The sequence below is a fragment of the Dendrobates tinctorius genome, unplaced genomic scaffold, assembly GCF_039654945.1.
Source record: "Dendrobates tinctorius isolate UK_male_01 unplaced genomic scaffold, ASM3965494v1 ptg000065l, whole genome shotgun sequence".
Classification (NCBI taxonomy): domain Eukaryota; kingdom Metazoa; phylum Chordata; class Amphibia; order Anura; family Dendrobatidae; genus Dendrobates; species Dendrobates tinctorius.
The window spans coordinates 36180976-36205664 of record NW_027361733.1 but is presented as its reverse complement, the minus strand read 5'-3'; the positions used below and the strand labels follow the sequence as shown (position 1 = coordinate 36205664).

The 24689-nt window shown below is 44.6% G+C and overlaps 1 protein-coding gene across 1 annotated transcript in view; it reads right to left on the bottom strand.

Moving 5' to 3' along the window:
• Window positions 1-23762, bottom strand: part of LAMA5 (laminin subunit alpha 5) — a 168601-nt gene extending 144839 nt beyond the window's left edge. Inside the window, exons 1-2 of the mRNA XM_073580945.1 lie at window positions 23493-23762; window positions 20143-20295 (exon numbers count right to left, since the gene is read on the bottom strand). Coding sequence (XP_073437046.1) covers window positions 20143-20295; window positions 23493-23738 — 399 coding nt within the window. The 5' untranslated portion in view covers window positions 23739-23762. The remainder of the gene's footprint in view (window positions 1-20142; window positions 20296-23492) is intronic.
• Window positions 23763-24689: the final 927 nt, after the last annotated feature.

The window sequence follows — 24689 nt, the reverse complement described above, 5'->3', positions numbered from 1 at the left end:
AACAAAAGAAATAATCTACGTGCTGATAAGTTTGCTGGGAATGTAAGCTAGCTAACAATTCTACAGTTTTTTTTTCATGGGAGCCTTCAAAGGGTCGTCCTCGAGATTTGTTCATATTAAGGAATTGTTAAGACATGTCATGTCCTTAGATTACCTCTGGATCAAACTGCTCGTATTGTCACCATGAGTGGTATGAAACTGGCCAAAAGCTCGCTCTCACTCATAGCCACGACAACCTTGGAAAACGGGTTTTTGGTAGAGTATTTGGAAAGTGGTGAAGTTGAAAGGTGGTCAACTCTCCTGTTCTGGTGGAGGTTTCCTCCTCATCTCCAGGAAGGGTTCCATTTATAAAACTTGGCACTAAGAAACAGGTCAGACAAGTTTATTGAAACTTTCCTTGACCCTGATTTTGCAACTTTAAAAAGCTCGTACAAAACTATTCCAAAGTTTGTAAGAGCAAGTAAAGATTCCTGTGTCAACATTCACTCTCCACTTTCCAGTGGCTCCCAAGGGATGGGATAAATCTGGAAACTTCATGACATGAGCAAAAATAATAAAAATAGAGCCCAGTTCTCTATCTTCAGTCCTAGTCATCTCTTTGGGTCATTCCTCTCTAAGTGACCCTTATCCTGCAAGAAGCTGAGGAATGACAGCTAAGGGAATGACCATTAAAATAGTACCCATTTAACTCTTTACACCCTCTTTCACTGGAAGAAGCCTTAAAAAAGTCAATGACTATATTACAAGGCCAGCTGGGTGGCCTGTGGAGCTTGTTAATTGGCTTGTTGAGAGCCGTGATAAAAAAAAATGTAATTAACAGCAACCAACTACACTGATCCAGGGTGTTCTAGGCAATAAATTTGCACCGCCTCCTCCACCTGCCTCCATTTGTCTTCACCTTCTGGCCTGCTATGAGGGGAGTATTCCTACACACACCCAATGACCTTGTCGTGTTATCAGCTTTTGTGTTGTTGTTTTGTTAGGGTACCGTTACACATAACGATGTCCCAGCGATCCCACCAACGATCCGACGTGGATGGGATCGCTGGGACATTGTTAGCTGATCGCTGGTGAGCTGTCACATAGACAGCCCCTCCAGCGATCAGGACCAGCGAGATTTCGCCGACGCCATTTTGGATCCCGACGTCGTCCACGCCAGCAAAATGTTCTTGCGGCGACGCCATCTTGAGTATCGCGGGATTTCGCCGATCCAAGATGGCGTCGCCGCAAGAACATGTCGCCGGCGTGGACAACGTCTGGATACAGGATGGCGCCGGCGGAAGAAGATGCCGGGGATCGTGGAGCAGCACGGATGACGGAGTGAGTATGAGAGACGGAGTGAGAGAAAGGGTCGTATGTGGAGTGAAAGAGTGAGTGGAGATGGTGAAAGGTGAGAGGAGAGTGTGTTGGGGAGGAGTGGTGTGTTGAGGGTTAACATGGCAAAAGGTGTGCTGTGACGTCACCAGTTACTACTGGACAGAAGTTGTTACAACCCGGAAGCTGCTTAGCGCATTCATTATTATAGATGGCAGTACAGACACTTAACCTGTAACTTACCAGTAAAAGCCTGGAAATGTTAGGCTGGTTTCACATTTGCGTCTGTGTGCGCAGCATTTGATCCGCATAGATCCGCATGCGTCATGCGTACATATATTTAACATGGTATACGCAGGGACATGCGCTTGCATGTGATCGCAACGTATTACTGTCTATGGGAACGCATTGGAACGCAAGGACATGTAGACGCATGAGTTCGATACGCATGCGTTATTCAAAATACATTGTAGGGATTGTACTTGCTTAGGTGCGACAAGAGAGTCAGGAGGCAGGTTCCCTTAAAGTTCATGCGGTTTATTACGTCATAAACCAAACAGCAAGTCATCAACATAAACAGCCTTCAGTTCAGGAGACAAAGTAACATCGAATGTCCTTTCCTTCAGGCTCAGTCCGCGAGCCTCAGCGCACACAGGAGGTGTATAACCCCTCACATACAGCTCCCTGGTTCAATAGCAGGCCACATTATAAGGGTGTAGCCACACCCACGAACCCAGCAGCTGACTGGTCACATGACTGTGACCTCACCACAGGTCCGTCAAAACAATAATAATACAGCAATATTTGTTATGCCTTACATTATGGAGACAAGCCATTTATGAGACACATATCTCCCATCAATTACACGACCCTCAGCCCTGCCACATACCTCCCCCCCCGCCTAAAGCCGTGGAGCTTGGCACTTTCACCTACCAGGCAAGGGATTCTGGAGCGGGCATCGGTATTCCCATGTAGCTTCCCGGCCCTATGCTCTACATGGAAGCTGAAGTCTTGTAGAGCTAAGGCCTCTTTCACACTCCAGTTTTTTGTGTGAGTTAAAATCCGCCAAAAGGACGGATAGCGGATCCGTTTTAGTACTGATGACAACGGATGCCACCTGTCCGTTTTTTTGACGGATCCGCCAACTGAAGAATGTTAAAGGAATCGCAGCCTGGAAAAGGAGAGAGAGAGAGAGAGACAATTGGCAATTCTCTCAAATGGCACCTCAATAATGGGCAGTGGCACAAGAGGGTTCCGAAAATGAGATGTGGGGGCAGTTAACTGACATGTCGGGCAGGACCTACAATAGTTTGCTATTTCCCGGTGACACCCAGGCCAATAGAACCTCTGTACAATCCGTTCCTGCATTTTTTCCAACCCCAGGTGTCCCCCCAATATGTGTGAATGGGCCATGCCCAATACTTTCCATCTATAGGGGCCTGGTACTATTAACTGCTCTACCACCTCCTCCCTTATTTTCGTGACCCGGTACAACAATTCCCCACTCAACATAAAATAGGGAAACCTTGTGTCTGCTCCCGGCTCTTGTGCAACCCCATTAATGACGGTGACATTGTTAAAGGCTTCCCTCAGCGTGGGGTCCCTATGTTGGGCAGTCCCAAAATTCTCCCCGGCCACCCCTAACTCCGGGATGTCAGGTACAGGGGACCCTTCCTCCTCATCCCCAACAAGGACACATAAAGGAAAACGGTCTGCCTCTGGTGATGGCGATACCTCAGTGGGTTGGATTGGTTCCCTGCTCATGCAAGCACACTCAGAACCCTTCCCCCACAGATCCCAAAACAGACAGAAATCCTGGCCAATAATTATAGGATGCAACAAATCTCGAACAACGCCAACTTCATGAGACTCGGTGCCATGCGCCGTTTCAATGTTCACCCTGGCCATAGGTTAGTCCTTTGCATCGCCATGTATGCACTGAAAGCCAATCTTTTTACCCGGGAGTATGTTGAGAGAAAAACTGGCCCTCAAAAGGGTCACCAAGCTCCCGGAGTCTAGAAGTGCCATTGCTGCTCGCCCGTTCACCTTCATGGGACACGCTTGTGGCCCCTCGTTAGGTGGCGAATTCACACTGAAAGCTGGATATGCGTAGTATGAACTACGGCGTCCCATGCTGCAGTCCATCTGCTCGGTGGTCTGGGAATAACGGGCAGCTATATGTCCAGGCCCGTGGCACTTTCAGCAAATAATATCACCCGTGGGGACCTTGGGCACCGCCTCCCCCGCCCCTTTTGACCTTGGACGAACCACCCCTTTTTGGGACTCCGCCCCTTGTTGGGACCCCCAATACGGAATGGGCTGCTTCCCCAAGGAGCCTTCCATCCCCTGGTATCTCTCGACCAGTCCTACCAGTTCATCGGCATTCTGGGGATCACCCTGGGCAACCCAAGTCTGTAGAGGTCTCGGCAGAGAATGCACAAACCAATCCATCACGACTTGCTCTACCATCTGTGGAGGGGAAGCCGACTCTGGCTGCAGCCATTTCTGGACCAGGTGCAATAGATCGAACATTTGGGAGCGTGGGGTTTGTCCCGGTGATAGGCCCAGCGATGAACTCGCTGTGCCCTGGTAGTCCTTGTTACCCTCAAGCGTGCGAGAATTTCCGCTTTTAATTTGGGATACTCTCTGGCGTCTTGTACAGTCAGGTCAAAGTACGCCTTCTGGGGCTCCCCCGTTAGGTATGGGGCCAGTATCTCAGTCCACCGCTCTGGCTGAAGTTTTTCCCTCTCAGCCACCCTCTCAAACACCGTCAGGAAGGCCTCCACATCATCCTCAGGGGTCATTTTTTGCAATGAGCATCTTACCGCCTTCGTGACGTGGGTGGCATCAGCCGGACCTGGGGTTGGGGCGCTCGTCCTGCCCTCCTGGATGGCGGTTGCCAGAAGCTGCATCAGCTGCCGTTGCTCTTGCTGGCTCTGCTGCCGTTGCTCCTGCTGGCTCTGCTGGAGCCACTGTAAGAACAGCCTGTTGGCCTCCTGTCGCTGTGTCTGGGCCTGGACCAGGTGTTTCAGCTGGTCCTCCATTATTTCGGGTAGAGCCTGCTGCAACGCTGAAAACTTTACCCAGGACATGCAGCAACAGTCTCAAGTCTCTGCTGGGAACTCTGCCCGCATTCTCCACCAATTGTAGGGATTCTGCTTGCTTAGGTGTGACGGGAGACAGTCAGGAGGCAGGTTCCCTTAAAGTTCATGCGGTTTATTACGTCATAAACCAAACAGCACGTCACCAAAATAAACAGCCTTCAGTTCAGGAGACAAAGTAACATCAAATGTCCTTTCCTTCAGGCTCAGTCTGCGAGCCTCAGAGCACACAGGAGGTGTATACCCCTCACACACAGCTGCCTGGTTCAAGAGCAGGCCACATTATAAGGGTTTAGTCACACCCACAAACCCAGCAGCTGACTGGTCACATGACTGTGACCTCACCACAGGTCCGTCAAAACAATAATAATACAGCAATATTTGTTATGTCTTACATTATGGAGACAAGCCATTTATGAGACACATATCTCCCATCGATTACACGACCCTTAGCCCTGCCACAACATCAAGAAATCCCATGAGACACGCCCATTTTTGTCTGGGGTCATATCGAATGCATGCGCATAAACAACGCAAACGTATGCAAAAACGCATACAAACGCCTGCACATGCAGCATTTTTTCCGTCATGCGTAAGATGATGCGAATAAAATCCACTGCGTAAACATGCGTTTGCACATGCGGATGATACGCTTCGGACTCAAATGCTAATGTGAACCTAGCCTTAGACAGACCCCACAAAGGAGTTGCTATGAGGTCTGGTCTTCATGGCAGAGAAAAAGCACTAAAATTTTACTGGGTTTATGAACTAGATGAAAGGGATCCATTTCAGATTTGTTATTTCATTCACTATAAAATACCACAACATAGTACAAATATGTACAAATATGTAAGCTTACAATGTTTAAAGGGGTTGTCCAAGATAATAACATAGACATTGGAAGGATATAAGAAGACACTCTGAAACTAGATGATAATGAGCTTTCATGCAATTTCTTGCTCCCAACTATTATCCTGAGTTAATATGGGACTTTCATACAATGACTGTATACCAGTGTAAAAATCATAGTTAATGTTCACACAGAGAGATGTGCTGACAAAAACACGATGCCATGTATGGGACAGAACAACCTTTTTTTTCTTTCCAATATACAATCAATAATTTAAACTAAAACAAATCACATCCAGTATGCAGACTGGCAAACAAAGTAATTAATTGTAGCACATGTAACCTTTACTAAAGATAACCACAGTTTTTGAAAAAATGTCTACTGAATGAAAAAAAAGAATTAAATAAAAAAACATAAAAGCAATAATAAAAAAGGATGCAATGGGGGTGGGGGGAATTGCCCAGCTAAATAATACAATACACTCTTTTTGGTGAGTTAATTATTGATACGGAATTCTACAATTTTTTTTTTCCTCCAAAGTGTAAAACGTTATAAAATCTGTTTCCACTTCAAAAGAAATTTGCCTACTCTTACCGCATCCCCCTTTTCCACCTCCATAAAATGTTTTAACAGAGCTAACGGTTCTGTAATAGAGGGGGTTGTGGGTTCTATCCAATATTTAAGGATTAGTTTTTTGGCTATTAAAAGTAGAGAGTGAAAAAGTTTTGGAAGCCTCTTAAATTGGTTGGTTACCAGAACAATCTTGTCAATGATTGTTCTGTTCCCCTTAAGGCCCTTTTACATTTAGCGATGCACCAGCGATCTGACCAGCGATCCGACCCGGTCAGGATCGCTGGTGCATCGCTAAATGATCGCTAGTGAGCTTTCATACAGATACAGCACAGTACAAAAAGAGGACTTGAAAATCCTCCAATAATAGAAAACAGCAAGAGAACAACAAGGTTTACCCGTCCAGGCCTGCAAACAAATGCACTATCAGGGTGCAGTGGACCCATATAATAAAGATGGCAACACAGGTGCAAAAATACCAATCAAGCAACTGCTCGCAGCCTACCAATACATGGAGGGGGCGGTTGCCTGGTATGTTGATGCACAAAACAACTTGTATGCGGCGCTGTACACACTAAGGCTACTTTCACACATCAGTTTTTTGCCGTCAGGCAGGATCCGGCTATTTTTAGAAAAAACGGATCCGGCATAAATTTTGGAGAACTGTAGAAACGGATCCGTTTTTCTGCTGGATCCGTCTAGCAGGTTATATCTGTTTCCTGGGGGCTGGCCAATTGGATCTGAGCATGCGCAGACTTAAAAAAACGGATCCGGTGGCTGGATCCGTCTTTTTCTGGATCCGGCGCATTCCGGCGCCCGTAGACTTTCATTGTAGCAAAAAGCCGTAAGCGTCGGATCCGGCGCTTCCGGCTTTTTCGCCGGAGACAAAAAACGTTACAGTAGCCGTTTTTTCCAGACGCCGGAATGAGACAAGTAGCCGGATCCGGCAAAAAACGGATGAAACGCAATGCCATTCGGCGCGATCCGGCGCTAATGCAAGTCAATGGGAAAAAACTGGATCCGGCATTGCATTTCGCCGGATCCGGTTTTACAAAAAAAAGCCGGATCGCGCCTGACGGCAAAAAACTGATGTGTGAAAGAGGCCTAAGGCCATGCACAGCGTCCAGGCCAGCCTAGTAGTGACACCCTTCTATTAGCTCAGGCGGGCTGCCCAGCGCTAACAAAATGCATGCCGTGTGAACAGACACCGCAGTTTACAAGACCCAGCTGCACCCCGAATAAAATGTGCAAAAAACACATTTAAAAAAATGTGTTTTTTGCACTTTTTATTCGGGGTGCAGCTGGGCCCATTTGGTCTTGTAAACTGCGGTGTCTGTTCACACGGCATACATTTTGTTAGCGCTGGGCAGCCCGCCTGAGCTAATAGAAGGGTGTCACTACTAGGCTGGCCTGGACGCTGTGCATGGCCTTAGTGTGTACAGCGCCGCATACAAGTTGTTTTGTGCATCAACATACCAGGCAACCGCCCCCTCCATGTATTGGTAGGCTGCGAGCAGTTGCTTGATTGGTATTTTTGCACCTGTGTTGCCATCTTTATTATATGGGTCCACTGCACCCTGATAGTGCATTTGTTTGGAGGCCTGGACGGGTAAACCTTGTTGTTCTCTTGCTGAGCTTTCATACAGAAAGCTCTCACAGCAATGCAGCAGCGACGCAGCGCACGATACTCACCTTTCACACACAGCGATCCTGACGTCCTCCCGCCCGCGTCCACGCGTCGCTCGTCGTCACAGCAGGAAGTCTCAGCAGGAAGCGCCCGACGAGAAATGGAGCCGGACATTCTCGCGCGATCAGCGATGGACAGCGGGGGAGCCGGTCGTTGGTAAGTATCACACATAGCGATATCGATAGCAATATCGCTATAACATCACAAAACCAGTGACGTTTTAGCGATATTGCTAGCGATATCGCTTAGTGTAAAACCCCCTTTAGTGTTCATTGGTCCATATAAACAGGACAGTAACTTGTACAATATAAACAGGTCAACTAGTATATGATCGATTGGACTAAAAGGGACTTTAGGACAGTAGATGGAAATGGGCTTTCAGGAGAGTAAATAGAGAATTTTTGTGTAAAACTAGTAATTTAAGATATAATCACACACAGTACCCAAGAGAGTTCCCAACTGTAAAGACAGAAGGTGTTAATACAAATAATGAAAGCCCTGGGGGTAAGAAGATGTCACAAAATAACCATTTCTTTACAGACTTTTTCTGTCTGAGTGATGAGAGGCAAGCAGAGACTTGTGCCGGAAAATCCTATTGAAGAGGGAGGGTGGGCAATAAGGTGCCATCTTCATGACCGGGACACATCCTGACTTTTTGGAACAAAGCAAGAAGAAGGAGACAAGAATACAAAAGACTCACAAGACGGAACGCAAACTTCCTGGTCGCTGATTATATATTTGTTTCTCCTTCCTTGGTCTTAGTTAATACTCCAAACAGAGGAACCAGGAAAAAGTTACAATACTCAAAATTTAATCTCCCTCCATGACTATCCTGTTTTTTTGACTTGACAGCCCACGAGATGTCAATCCTTCTTTTGTTCAGTGCTAAATCAGGTCCTTTGTAGTAGAAAGTTGAGGAGACTTGAAGAATGCCCACTTCACCCACATAATCAAGTAGCCTCATCCATGACTTATCACTCCCAGGTTTACTGTTGTATATAAAGTTACTGAAACACATTATACATCATGATACATGATGAAGACCTGCATAATGCCATTGTCAAGGCCCCTCCAACATGGCCTTGTGATTTGCTAAAGTTCCTTCACCATTTCAAATAACAGGGGTGACCTACTGCACAAGCCAAGAGAATATTATTGAGCGTTACAAGTCCTGAACACAGATGGTCATTGTGAAGGATTGAGGGAGAAGGGAGAGGTTAAGGTTCAGGAGATCAGCAGAGGAAGAGTTAAACCAAGAAATGAACCAAGAACAGTCAAGAAATGTCAAGAGAACTTGTTGTAAGGAGTAAGTGTGTAAGCTCTCCGGATGTACGGGAGACTGCACAGGTACAGACTGATCCTGGGATAACTGGAATTCCATAGATATCCGCAGGACAGGAAACAAAGACATTCCTTATCCTCATCTACCTGACAGTGTAAAGGACAAGGGGGGACAGAAGGACACAGGACACTCCCAAATAACTGCTAGTCTTATCATCCCAACTGAAGAAGTCTGCATATGATTCTGTGTGTATCAGCCTTAAGGGCTCGTTCACAGGAGCTCACAATGGGTCCTTCTGCAAGCAAAAAAATCACAGCATTCACTAATCCTATTGTAGGTCAAAAAGTGGCAAAAACCAGATCACATACAGGTAACCAACTATACGTCATGCATTGTTCATAGATCCATTGCAATTTTTAACATAGGAAATCTTATTTGGCCTTATATTATTTTTTACATTGGTCATGTAAATCGGATGTCATACAGAATTGCATAGAGAAGACAATACGAATGAAAAAAAATCATCATTTTTTTTTTTCAGAATGAAAATCAGACAATTCTGCATACTCTCAACTTAACCCGGCCTTAAACAAAGAATAAATCAAAAGTTTATCAAAGCTATGTCAGTTCACATAAGACCCCACACTCACCACTTTATATTACGGGGCTAAGAAGCGCCCAAAACATAGCTGCACTTTCTTAAGGTACTGCTGATTGATATAAGTTTTTTGGCCCTTTAACAGAATTTGTGCATTAAGTAATAATTGATCATGTGGGTCTTTTCAGCATTCTTCTACAAGTGTGTTAGAGATTACCGTACTTGCTTTTTCCAGTAGGAATCAGTAGTTATTCAACGGAGCACAGAGAAGAGATAAGGCTGGGGTTCCAAAGCGACATGTGCTGCGCAATCAAAAACATTTGTGCAACTTGTCTGCGACGTGCTGATTATAGTCTATTTTAGAGCTATGATTTTGCTGTTAAAAATAGCCAAATCGCAGACAAATCGCATTCAAGTTGCAATCAAATGTGACTTGAATAGAAATCTTTTGCAAGTCCTTGACAAGTAAGGTGCTTGGAAATATTTTCTACTCTTCACACAGTCTTGGTAGGTCGCAATGAAACACCATAGGAAATCATTAGATGTCGGAATTCAACACTACGATCTCAATGTCAAATGGTAACCCTAGCCTAACCTAAGGAAATATTGAGGAAATGCAGGCTGCTGAATACAAAAAAAGCTAAATTAAACTATAATGAAAATTTCTGCAACTTTCTAAAATACTTTAGGCGGGATTCATCAAGACCAGCATTGTTCACGCAGGTCTTGATGAGTGGGCATGCTGGATACTCCCGAAATTGGGCTTGCCTCTTCATGAATGAGGAGTGTCTGACAAGTGGTGTGCACCACTACAGAAAAGTTACTCCTGTCAGGGATTGGTGTGGGATTTCTGGTGTCTCGTCATGGTCCCGTCCCACCCCAGCTCCGCTGATTTTGTCAGAGCTGGGAAAACCTGAGGTGAAAACGCCAAAAGTCACAACATTTTGGCGCAGGTTTGAGTTGTGCCAACATTTTGAGCATTTTAAAAGCTTTTCACCAGAATTCTGGCTTGAAAGCTTTGATGAATCAGTCCATTTGTGTTTCAAATTCTTTATGTCAGTCAATGACATTCTTGAACTTCTCATATGATGATGTCATGTGTCTGGAAGCTTCTGGTTTTTTGCAACATCTGAGTTAATTAGAGAAACACCTGTGGATGTATTTTAATGCACACCTGAAACACACTGCTTCTTTGTGTAGCATCATGGGAAAGTCTAAAGAAATCAGCCAAAATATCAGGAAGAAAATTGTGGACTTGCATAAAGGGCCTGTCACACTAAGAGATATCGCTAGCAATATCGCTATAACTAGTGACGTTATAGCGATATTGCTAGCGATATCGCTGTGTCTGATACTTACCTACGACCAGCTCCCCCGCTGGTTATCGCTGATCGCGCGAGAACGTCCAGGACCGCTTCTCGTCATCAGCTTCCTGCGGCGCTTCCTGCTGTGACGACGAGCGACGCGTGGAGCCGGGCGGGAGGACGCAGGATCGCCTGGTGTGACAGGTAAGTAGCAACCCCCGTCCCCTGCGATGTCGCTAGTGAGATCTGCCTGTGTGGCAGCTCACTAGCGACCACTTAGCGATGCACCAGCGATCCTGACCGCGTCATATCGCTGGTCGGGATCGCTGGTACATCGCTAAGTGTGACAGTACCTTAAGTCTGGCTCATCCTTGGGTACAATTTCAAGATACATGAATGTGCCAAGAGGGTTCATTTGTACAAACAATTATATGCAAGTACAAACAAGATGGGACGGTCCAGCCATCATACCGCTCAGGAAGGAGACGGGTTCTGTGTTCCAGAGATGTACGTGCTTTGGTCCCAACATGTGCATATCAACCCAAGGACAAAAACAAGAGACCTTGTGAAGATGATGGCGGAAGCTGGTAGGATTGTGTCAATATCCACAGTGAAACGAGTACGGTACCAACACGGGCTGAAATGCCACTCTGCAAAGGAAGAAGCTATTACTCCAAAAGAAACATACAAAAGCCAGATTAATGTTTGCAAATGCACACAGGAACAAAGACCTTAATTTTTGGAGACATGTCCTGTGGTCTGATTAAACTAAAATTGAACTTTTTGGGAATAATGACCATCGTTACGTTTGGAGGAAAAAGGGAGAAGCCTGGAAGCCTAAGAACACCATCCCAACTGTGAAACACGGGGGTGGCAGCATCATTTTGTGGGGATGTTTTGCTACAGGAGGGACTGGTACACTTCACAAAATAGATGGCATCATGAGAAAAGAAGATTATGTGGCAATACTGAAGCAACATCTCAAGACATCAGCCAGGAAGTTAAAGCTTGTGCAGAAATGGGTTTTTCAAATGGACAATGACCTGAGGTATACTGCCAAAATAGTAACAAAGTGGTTTAAGGATAACAAAATCAATGCTTTGGAGTGGCCATCACAAAGCCCTGATCTCAATCCTATTGAAAATTTATGGACAAAGCTGAAAAGGCAGGTTCGACAAGGCGACCTATAAACCTGGATCAGTTACACCAGTTTTGTCAGTAGGAATGGGCTCAATGCTACCAAACACCCTATGACTTTAATATCGCTTGACGCAGAAAAAGCGTTTGATAGATTAAGCTGGCCTTTCCTTCGAGAAACCCTAACTAAATTTGGATTCAATGATTCACTAGTAACCTCCATAATGGCTCTTTACTCATCCCCCAAAGTCAGAGTAGTTTGCAATAACCATGTATCTGACACATTCCTCATAAAAAACGGCACTAGGCAAGGTTGCCCCCTTTCTCCTCTCCTTTTCAATCTTGCCATGGAGCCCGTAGCAGAACGAATTAGAAACCATCCTTCTATCAAAGGTATAGACACGCAAAACCGCCAATATAAAATTAGCCTCTATGCCGACGACTTATTCCTTACTCTTACGGACCCCTGCATCTCCATCCCTGAAACTATCCTTGAAATTGACCAATTCTCTGCCATATCTAACTTTAAAATTAACCACCAAAAATCATATATTCTCCCGATTAACGTTAATGAAAAATCAGTCTCATATCAAAACAGTTACTTCTCTTAATTGGACCAATAAAACTCTTCCCTACCTAGGTATACTCATCTCCAAAAACCTCACACAGATGGTCAAATCCAATCTTAATAAAATGACTGAAATCATCAATAAAGACAATGCCACCTACAAAACTAAACACTTAACCTGGTGGGGGAAGGTCTTGACAATGAAAATGTTCACTATTCCTAAACTTCTTCACATACTTAGATGTCTTCCTCTCCCAATATTCTCTATCCACCTTACCAGCATGCAATCACAGATAAATTCCTTTATATGGGGCCATAAAAAGCCAAGAGTTGCAACACAAATGTTATATAAAAAGAAAATACATGGAGGCATTTGCATACCAAATATCACAGCTCACTATAACACGCTTTTAATCAAACAGAGTGGTCACTGGCTAATTGATTCTCACAGCCCAGCCTGGCTTGATTTGGAAACTACTCTGAATAACAATGTACACCCCAAAGCCATACTTATTAAAGCCATTACCAATAACCTCCCCAACACGATTGCTCACCCAATCTTCCAGGCCATTGCTACAGCCTGGAATAAGTTCTCAAAAACAAGACTAAAAATTAAGCAAATTGAAATAAAAAAAAACTCCCCCTTACCTTCATAGCAAATCTCGTCAACCGTACTCTGTCTCCTATCTGGGCAGATTCCAATATTTTCAAACTAAGAGACATCTTCCACGAAAACAAATTCTCGAGTTTTCTTTTTCTCAAGAGAAAATATAATATTTCCTCATCTTCTTTCCTAGAGTACCAAATCCTCAAAGACACCATACAATCCTTTCTGGACCTAAAATTCAATTTCTCTGAAGCATCTGTAAAGTTATTGAATAATCATGAGCACCAGATCTTTTGGAGCCATAGCTTCATATATGATAATCTTAATAATGACACATTATTACTTAAAAATCCCTCAATGTTGAGTTGGGAGAAGGATCTCAACTCTTCATTCTCTGCTGAAAGTTGGGAGGACGCTCTTTCTTCAGCTTACCAATCTGTAATGTCCATCCCACTACAGGAGACCCACTATAAAACTATCTCCAGATGGTATTACACTCCCAACAGACTGGCTCACATAGGTTCCTCAAACTCCCCACTTTGTTGGAGAGGATGCGGCCAAAAAGGGGATATTCTGCAGGTCTTTTGGGGATGCCCAATGACTAAATTGTTATGGTCTCAAATCTCTTAATCTATAATCAACAAAATAATTGGAAAGCCTTTCAACCTTACTCCCTGCATTGCCCTGCTTTCATTAAATTTCGATGAAATAGATCATTCACTGAGACCTATTTTCAATCATATATGTCTCGTCACGAAGAACACCATAGCATACCATTGGAAATCCAATTTTTTACCTAGTTCTAATGACATAATTAAACTGATCAATCAACATAGATCACATGAGCTACAATTCGCTCTTCATAATGATCACTTCAACGAATTCTTCAAGAAATGGTCTGTATGGGACCATGTCTTCCCTCCCCCGTTAGTATGAGTTTGGTAGGATTTTTATTTAACAAAGTGGTCCCTCAACTTGATTTGTGACATACCGTTTATTGTACTTTATCCATTACTTTGATCGCTATGTTTGCGCTTGCACTTGATTTTGTATGATCTAACGTCTGTTGCGTCAATTAATGACTCGATGTTATTGTCTTGTTTTGTTTTGAAAAAGAATAAAACTTTGGAAAAGTAGGAATGGGCCCAAATTCCAACCAACGATTGTGAGAAACTTGTGGAAGGATATCCCAAATGCTTGACCAAAGTCATTCAGTTTAAGGCCAATGATACCAAATACTAATGAAATGTATGTAAACTTTTGACTTCGCAGTAAGTAATAAAAATGCCTTAAAACATTCTCTCTCTCTCAATATTCCGGCATTTGGAAAATATTAATAATTATGGTAATCCTGATTGACCTCAGGTGAACTTAATATGACCATCTCTAAACTTTTGAATACACAGCCAACTGTTCAATGTTTGTGTACTCTAGTATTCTAACATGGAGCTTAATGGCAAATTTTTCAACAGGTGTTTGATCCATGAATTGGCCAATAAATTTGGGGGTTTATTTATAATTGCTATTAACCAGTCCTCCACATAATGCTGTGCACATTTTGACATCATGAGACCAAGATGAACCCTGACAAGTGATCAACAGTAGCTCGCCATTGCGATGCTTCAAGATAGAAGGGACCACTAAGCTTAGTGTCACAGAGTCATCATCAGGTTGCAACAGAGATACAGAGAGACTGGAAGAGTCACAGAAAGGAAGAGAAGTGGACGTCCTTTGACCACATCCCACACTAATGAACGCCTGATTGTGAACAATGCCCTTCTGAACCGGATAATGAATGTCACACAACTCCAGGCACATTTAAGGAAAGTGAGCTGCACCCAAGTGTAACTTGAGACCATTGGAAACAGTTTACATCAGCGTGGTCTGCTTGTTAGATGACCTGCAAGGGTACCTGACCACACCACCAGGAACAGGTGTCACCAGCCAGGGAGCATCTACGCTGGACGAGGGACGATTGGTCCTCAGTGCTGTTCACTGATTAAAGTCAATTAATGCTGAGCAGAAATGTTTGCCGCCAACGATGTTGTAGACGTCAAGAAGAGCTCTATACATCAGCCACTGTTGTCACCAGAAGAGCCTTTGGTGGTGATGTTACAGTGAGGGCTGGTGTGTCTAGTCAATACAGAAGTGCCCTACACTTTGTGACAAGCCCCTACTACTTGAATAACATCATTAACCCAGTCATTGCGCCTCTGCATGAACAACACAGGCTAATTTCATTTTCGTGGACGACAATGCTCCAGCTCTTGAGGTTGCATCATTAGGGTGTAGCTGCTGTAGACTGGGGGACCTAAAATGGAGTGGCCTGCACTTTCTCCTGACCTGAATCCCAAAGAAAATTTATAGTATCAGCTGAGTCGACATGTAGAGGCTCGTAGCTCTGTACCCCAGATCCTTAAGGACCTCAGGGATGCCCTTCAGGAATAGCGGGAGGCCTGCCTCAGCAGACAATAACGTCACATGTGAACAGCATGAGACATTGTTGTCAGCTGTAATTGATTCTCAAGGCCACATGACAATTTATTGAGACATTCACATATCTATTGGGGTTTACCCAACACTGTTACTGGCTTTTGTTTCAATATCTTCTTTGGCTACTTTCACACTAGTGTTTTTTTGCGCTGCGTGCGCAGTACAAACGCATACAAAAACGCATCAACTCGTTTGCATGCGTTTGCTTATTTTATGTGCATGCGTTTGCTTATTTTATGCGCATGCGTTTTAACCAGTTTGTTGCCATGTGAACTCTTAAAACGCATGCATTTTTAGGCTACTTTCACACATCAGTTTTTGTGCATCAGGCGCGATGCGGCGAAAAGTGTAAAAACCGGATCCGGCACCTGTTGCCACCGGATCCGGTTTTTTCCCCATAGAGTTTCATTATCGCCGCATCGCGCCTGATGCCTATGCGGCGTATCCGGTTTTTGCCAGATCCGGCAAAAACAGCCGGTCCGGCGTCTGGAAAAAACGTTCTCTGCAACGTTTTTTCTCAGCGCCGGACCGGCTTTTTCCACAGCGCATGCCCGGACTCTGTGAATGTTAACCCCACAAGTGCCCGGTGAGAGAGAGAGAGATCTCTCTCTGTCACCCAGACACTTGTGAGAGATCTCTCTCGCCGGGCACTTGTGGGGTTAACACTCACAGTGTCTGGGTGAGAGAGAGAGATCTCTCTGTGGGGTTAACCCCACAAGTGCCCGGCAAGAGAGAGAGATTCTCTCGCCCAGACACTGAGTGTTAACCCCACATGTCTCTCTCTCTCTCCAACCCCCTCTCCTCTCCCCTCCCCTCTCCTCTCCTACCCTCCCCTCTCCTCTCCTACCCTCCCCTCACCTCCCTTTCAGCAGCTGTCTCTCTCAGCGGCTGTCTCTGTCCACCTCCTGCTGCGGCTCCTTTAAATCACGTCCGAGCCGTATCAGACGCCGCACACACATCCGGTGTCACGGCTGCAGGCCGGATCCGGCGGCCCGGCTTTTCGCCGCACGCCACCGGACCCCACACACCGGATGTGTGAAAGTAGCCTTAAACGCTGACGTGCGCATGTCCATGTGCACGCCAGCTTTCCCATAGACTGTAATGTGATTTTTTTGTGCATTCCGTGCGCATGCGTTTTTTTGACACAGGTTGGGTGCACAAAAAATGCAATAGGGTGCGTCCGGCGCGCCTAGGAGCACACTGGAAAAAAACGCATGCGCACAAAAACGCTTCCAAATGCTAGACCATGTGCACCCATGTTAAACTTAGGGGCGCATGTGCATGTACGCGCACGATATGCTGTGTTAAAAAACGCTAGTGTGAAACCAGCCTTTGAGATGAGGAAATCGCCATTTATTCTATTTAAATGCGCTACATTCATGATGAAATATTACTGTAGCGTGAACTTTTTATGTTATCCATAAATTTCACCTAAAAGCCAAACATCCCTATCGTTTTATGAGTAGTATATTTGTATACTCATGTAGGCTATACAAAAAAAGAGGACACATCCAGTAAACATTTTCTTTAAGGTATCCTTCTGTATAGAATAGTGTGCGTTGCTATGCTGTTGATAACAGCAACTTAAATCTACCCAACTTATGCCAACAGGACACTCTTGTGGCCTCTGAAGGAAAGCTTTTTATTGTCCTTTAATGTTCATTTTGCAGTGGAACCATAAGGAAATATACAATATGAACCCCAAAACTAATTCATGTTGTGCCTTCAAGCAACCAATCAGAATGCAACTTATATTTTCCGAGAACAGATGTGTAGCTGAGCTCTAACCGATTGCCATGGGTGACCAGGCCTGGATTTTCTCAGAAGGCCAAAACTGAAAATAAGAAACGTCAAAACAAAATGGACTCTAACTAACAGGAGATTGAAGTCTTAGGCTGCGTTCACACAGAGGTTTATAAGGTTTTTAAAAATGACACGTTTAACCCCTTTAGGAAATGCACTTTTTTGGCGTTTTCTTCTCTCAAATACTAAAAAAAAAAAACTTTGTGTGAACATAGTTTAAGGGTAAATGCACCCATTGTCTTTTTCAGGCAGATGCCTGAAAACGCACCACAATAAATGAACATCATGCACTGCAAGGTGTGTACATCCTCCGTATTTTGGGCTTCTTTTAACCATTTCAGTGTTCAGAAACTGTGAAGGGGTTAAATGAAGCTTCACGTTCATTTATTGGGTAACGGAAACAGCTTGCTAATTATAGTTTTAATCATAAAGAAGAGATGTCTGCGGCAGGGCTACTGCTAAAACAACAGAAAAAACGCAAACAAAGCTGCTTCAGGAAAAAGATAAGTCAGGTTTCTTCTTGAAGTGGCTTCGTCTAGGAAACCTTAGGCAAGTCTGCCAGTATCTTAAAGACATCATTATAAGGCCACGTTCACACGTTTAGTATTTTGATAACTTTTTTACCTCAGTATTTGGTCAGTATTTTACCTCAGTATTTGTAAGCCAAAACCAGGAGTGAGTGATAAATCCAGAAGTGGTGACGTGTTTCTATTATACTTTTCCTCTGATTGTTCCTCTCCTGGTTTTGGCTTACAAATACTGAGGTAAAATACTGACCAAATACAGAACTTGTGAATGTGGCCTACCAGATCTAAATACTAATGCTATCCAGCACTTCTATGAAGACTCGGGGGGGATAAGAAATCTGTTTGATATCCATAGGATACAATGAACTAATAATCAATTCAGTTATTATTTTCATCCCTGGGGAATCAATTCACCCCAACACCTCAATGGGCAGTAAATCTGCAGCCTATAATGGCACATCTATAAGAATGTCTGGCCCCAGACATCACAGCCTGCTCTCTCTCCACAATGACACTATCCTGAGATGTGTAATGGGGGATGGGACCCGAACACACAATAAAATACAATTAAATGTACCATCCCCTCCTCCGCCAGCACAGGCAGACAAGGGAAGCCATCTACATCGGGGCACCTTCAAGATGGGAGTGTGAGCTCACGATTGATGAGAGGAAAAAAAATAGAGATTCCAGCAAGACTACCAGCAAGGGAATTTTTCCCCCTCCATCCTGTGCACAGTTCAAGAAAATTAAAAGCCATTAGCCAACCAATCTGATGTTTGCTAAGAAAATCTGCAGTTTACAACTGTTGGCGTTCCAGCAGTTATAAGACTACAACGTCCAACATGTGTTTAGAAGCGGGTTTTCATCCTGTGCCTCTCTAGCGGTGAGACTAAATGACCCACCATGTCTTAGAGGGATTTTCTAGTTCCAGAAACCCCAGCTGCAGTTTGTTTAAAAAAAAAAAAAAACAACAACATCTACCTGGGTCCAATGCTGAGTTTTCACCACTGCTCCTAGTGTGTTATTGTCTGCAGCGCTGAGCTCACTGATTGGCTGCAGCAAAGATGACATGCCATCAGCGCAGCAGACAATAATATGTACCAGGAGCAGAGGCAGAAACTCAGTGCTGGACCAGGGGTGGGTGAGTAAGCATCATTTGCTTGTCTTTTAAACACACTTTAGCATGGCGACATGGGATTACCAAAACAGTAAAACCTCTTTAAAGTCCCCATATACATACAATAATATTACATTTGGCTGATCCTACCGATTTTGCCTCAATTAGCAGACCATCTAATGTTTATGAGGGGCTTCCAGACTGTCACCTGAGGATTGGGCAGTTAGTACTTGATTACTCACAATAAGGCCGGAGTCACACTACAGCGAGATACAGCCGAGTCTCGCAGGTTAAAACCAAGCTCTGGCACCGGACTCCGGAGCGGAGTGTGCAGCTCCATGTATTGCTGTGCGGCTGCACGCTCCGCTCCGGAGTGCCGGCGCTAGAGATTGGTTTTAACCTGCGAGACTCGGCCGTATCTCGCTGTGTGTGATCCCGGCCTTAGAGTTGAGCGACTTTGGTCGGATCGGGTTTCATGAAACAAACAAAAGGTGCGGGAAATGAAATTCCAACTGCTCAATCCTTATGTTCCCCGAGGTTCCCATATACTTTCATGGTCGTCCAATTTCACCGAAATTGGTGCTATCATTTGAAAATGGTATCCTATAAAGGTGCCATCATTTAAGGCTTGCGGGATATAAAGGTGCTATCAATTTAGGCTTGCGGGATTAACAGGTGAGATCATTTTAAGGTTGCATCCTATTTTATCTAATGTTATCTAATGTACATGGGGGTCTTTAATGGCTGTTAGATGATTTTAGCAGCGCCTCTCTTAAGGATAACACAGGATTGCTCAGCTGAGCATTCCTGTATATGGAGGAGTCTAGAGATAGCTGTGATTGTTCAGCTGACAGCCAGCTAATGTGTATGACCAGCTAGAAAACTACAGGTTACAAACTAGACTACCACAACATGCTGGGAGTTGTAGTCTCAAATAGCTGAAGAGTAACCGGCATCATTTTATGTAAATGGATGACATGAAATCAAGAACATATTTGTACACTGCAGCATTTTATGGTCCGCAATGTAAGTTCGTGCTGGGGGGTCTCCTGACATGAAGTTACAGCTTCACAGACACATATGAGGCTGTAAGTTTGGGTCAGATGCGCTGCCGGGCTGGGCATTGCAGTCCGTATACAGACAGCAAGATACGCTAGCGTGAACCCGGACTTGGTTATACAGACCTGACCCAGATCCAAGGTAACGTTGACTTCATTGTGTTCCATTCCTCGGGACAGTGGAGGACTCTGCCACCATCGTTCAGTCCCATCAATGGCGTTGGTGATGGGGTGAGACTTATCTCCACTGCTGCCTAAGCAGATGTCACAGTATTGTCCCTGGAAACACAATTAAAACACTAATTAGAAGACAACAAGTATTAATACATCCACAGGAAGGCATCAACATCATATTTATCAGGGACTCTGAGATCAGCAGCGCCTTTTAAGATCTTTATTGTAATCTATACCAGTTCCACAATTTTGGTAATGAATTGAGTTTATACAATGACAACCAATATGGCGGCCATTGGGCAGTCACCCAGCTTTACATACACCTAAATGGCTTATCTAAATCCCTGTAGTAGTCATCTGGTCAGCCTAATTATACAATGACATTTGGGGCAGGGGTGGATTGCTGTTTGACCAACCCCATGTACCATTCGGGAGTGAGGAAAGCTGGGTGATTGCCACCAAGGCAGCAGTAATGGCTCCATTGCTATAGTAGTTGGCACATAGCTTTCCCAGAAACCCATACAACCAAGCAACAGTTGATTGACAGATCCATAGAGAATGTCACAAAGACAGATATTCACTTGTGTTTTTGAATTTAAAGGGAAACACTCTTTAAATATTTAAGAAATATGAGCCCACTCTACATAATGGACTAAAAGGCGCTATGTCTATAGGCTTTGTACGGCTCGCACAGCAGGATCTGACTGGCCCATTGTGGTGTGGTCGCTCCTGCTGGGTCACATAACTAGGTGGCATCTCAATGAGGGGAAGGTCAGTAAATTCACAGTTCAAAGAAGCCGCCAGGCTTTCAGATAAGGAAGCCATGGAGCGATTAGCAAGATCTAAGGCCAAACCATTGGAGAGGGTTGGATGGTGACACACACAGCTCAGGCCTGGACAGAAGAGGGGCCAGAGGGGCGTCACTACTAATAATGGCCACATTCTCACCTGTAAACAGAGAGGCTGGAATTCCAATAATGGAGGCTGAAAAGATCAATCCATTTGGAAGGAGAGGGAGGGGGCTTATTACTTATTTTCCTATTGCCAAAGGGCAAGTAAATCACTGAGACAAGTCGCCCATGGAAACACTTTCCCCAAACACTTAGAGATTATCACAAATGGACAAAACAATTATGTTAAACCAATGGAAATCTGTCTGATCTCTCAATAGATTTATCTGGGGTATTTCAAAAGTTTTCACAGACGCTGATAATTATTCAGGATCAGATTTACAGGGAAGCAAAATTGCTGCCAATGTGCCAGTTTTTTTTGGAAGGGGAAATGGTTGGGGTTTATTGACCAAATTGAGGCCAAAATAAAACATGGCAAGTACCAACATAAAGTAGCAAAATAGATGTCCATGTAATTAAAAGTACACGGACTAGGTGCCTTACAGGCAGAGTCGTATCATTTTCATTGGTTGATTGCTTTTAAAAAATGACCTCACCTTTTAATTTGCTACCTTGAGATCATCTTAAAATCACAACGCCTAGAAGTGAGATCAGTTTTAAATTCCAAATGATTTTTACTTTTTTAAAGAGACATTTGAAGGGTATGTCACTTTAAAATGAATAACTCATCTGTAAGGTGGTATAGAAAGGTGAATGTATTTAAAGTTGGCACCATATAAAAGCACTGTCATTTAAGGAAAGCATCATGAAAAGGTGCCATCATACAAAGGAGCTGTCTGCTCTCATTTCAGGTTTGCATCATATAAAGGTACTATCACTTTAAGGTGGCATCCAAGAAGTTGCTAAAATTTTAAGCTGACATCCTATAAAGGTGCTATCATTTTTGGGTAGGATCATATAAAGGTGCTATGATTTTAGGGTAGCATCCTATAAAGGTGCTATCATTTTAGGGTGGCATTATTTTAAGGTGCTAGCATTTTAGGGTGACATCCTATAAAAGGTTGAAAGGTTTTAAGATCACATTCTATAAAAATGCTATCATTTTAGGAGGGCATCCTCTAAAGGTGCTAGCATTTGGGGTGACATCTAATAAAAGGTGCTATAATTTTAGGGTAGGATCATATAAAGATGCTATAATTTTAGGGTGATATACTATAAATGTGCTATCATTTTAGGCTTGTATCAAACAACGGGGCTATCATTCTAAGAACACAGCCTTGACATTCTATAAAGGTGCTATTATTTTAGGGTGACATTCTATAAAGGTGCTATTATTTTAGGGTGACATCCTATAAAGGTGCTATCATTAGGGTGACATCCTATAAAGGTGCTATCATTTTAGAGTGACATCCTATAAAGGTACAATCATTTTAGGGTGACATCCTATAAAGCTGCTATGATTTTAGGGTGACATTCTATAAAGGTGCTATTATTTTAGGGTGACATTCTATAAAGGTGCTATGATTTTAGGGTGACATTCTATAAAGGTGCTATTATTTTAGGGTGACATCCTATAAAGGTGCTATCATTTTAGAGTGACATCCTATAAAGGTACAATCATTTTAGGGTGACATCCTATAAAGCTGCTATGATTTTAGGGTGACATTCTATAAAGGTGCTATGATTTTAGGGTGACATTCTATAAAGGTGCTATTATTTTAGGGTGACATTCTATAAAGGTGCTATTATTTTAGGGTGACATTCTATAAAGGTGCTATTATTTTAGGGTGACATCCTATAAAGGTGCTATTATTTTAGGGTGACATCCTATAAAGGTGCTATTATTTTAGGGTGACATTCTATAAAGGTGCTATTATTTTAGGGTGACATCCTTATAAAGGTGCTATTATTTTAGGGTGACATTCTATAAAGGTGCTATCATTTTAGGGTGACATCCTATAAAGGTGCTATCATTTTAGGCTTGCATCATATAAAGGTGCTATCATTTTAGGCTTGCATCATATAAAGGTGCTATCATTTTAGGCTTGCATCATATAAAGGTGTTATTATTTTAGGGTGACATCCTATAGAGGTGCCACCATATTTTGTTCCTTGCAATCCCAGGGTGATCTCCTAGAGAGGAGTCTTTCTTTTCCAGCTGCCATCAGACCTTCCCAATGCAGCAGTAACAAGTGCAGCTCTCCCCTGGATTCCCGACCTCCAGAAGCAGCTTATTGAAATGTTTTGCCCCCGTTGCTAAGCAAGTAATCAAAGAGTTAAAAATGTCCCCCAACTATTGAAAGTGTCCAAGAGGGAAGGGGGCGTATAGCGGGGGCACTGGGTCCATCCCTGGCATCACATCTATCTGCGGCCATGGAGGAAGTGACTGATACAAAGTAACAAATAGGTATGGGGGGTTAACCCCACAAGTGCCGCACAGGCGACCAGTACCTGGATGGTTTGGCTGGGGTCCCCAGACACAGGTCCTCCCACCAGCTTGCAGTAGAGATCCTGCAGCGCCCTGCCACCCTCACCCTCCCCGCAGGTGGCAGTGGCGGAGATCTTGGTGCCCTCTGCCAGATTGAAGTATGGTGGGTGCAGGCTGTAGCCATTGACTCCGTTAGTGGGCAGCTCCTGGGCACAGCAGCAGGACAGCAGCAGCAGCAGGTGGCAGGGCTGACTCCTGGGCACTGCCATCTCCCGGGACTGTGCGCTCCCGCTCTCCCCCTAGCCAAGTGATGATGATGATGATGATGCTGCTGCTGGGCTAGAGGTTGTCACAGGAGGGGCGGGGGCAGCACTCAGACCTGCCCTGGGGAGAGACGGGGGCTGCCTGCCGGGGGCACACACCCTGCACTCGTGGGGGGGACTAGGAATAGAGCACCCCTTTACCGCGCTAGATGTGGTTGGGAGTTATCAGTGAATGCTGGGAGCTGTGGTTAGAGGGTGCATCATTTAACCCTTGCTGTAGATAACAGAACACTTCCCCGAAAGTGAAACAGCTCCAGTGTAACAACATTTTCTACCTCTGAGACAAGGGGGCGACAACCATTATAGCTGGTGATACATACCCCAGACCGCACAGGGTCGTTCAGGAGAATGGGAAAGCTGGAGTGCTGCAAGTACATAGCTTTCGGAAAGTCCGGTGCCAATAGCTGATAGCACTGCGAGGTTTGCGCCAACTTCATTGCTGAGTTGCAGCCCAGTCTTCTGTGTGGCCCCAGTCTTCTGTGTGGCCCCAGTCTTCTGTGTGGCCCCAGTCTTCCGTGTGGCCCCAGTCTTCTGTGTGGCCCCAGTCTTCTGTGTGGCCCCAGTCTTCTGTGTGGCCCCAGTCTTCCGTGTGGCCCCAGTCTTCTGTGTGGCCCCAGTCTTCCGTGTGGCCCCAGTCTTCCGTGTGGCCCCAGTCTTCTGTGTAGCCCAGTCTTCTGTGTAGCCCAGTCTTCTGTGTGGCCCCAGTCTTCTGTGTGGCCCCAGTCTTCCGTGTGGCCCCAGTCTTCTGTGTGGCCCCAGTCTTCCGTGTGGCCCCAGTCTTCCGTGTGGCCCCAGTCTTCTGTGTAGCCCAGTCTTCTGTGTAGCCCAGTCTTCCGTGTGGCCCCAGTCTTCCGTGTGGCCCCAGTCTTCCGTGTGGCCCCAGTCTTCCGTGTGGCC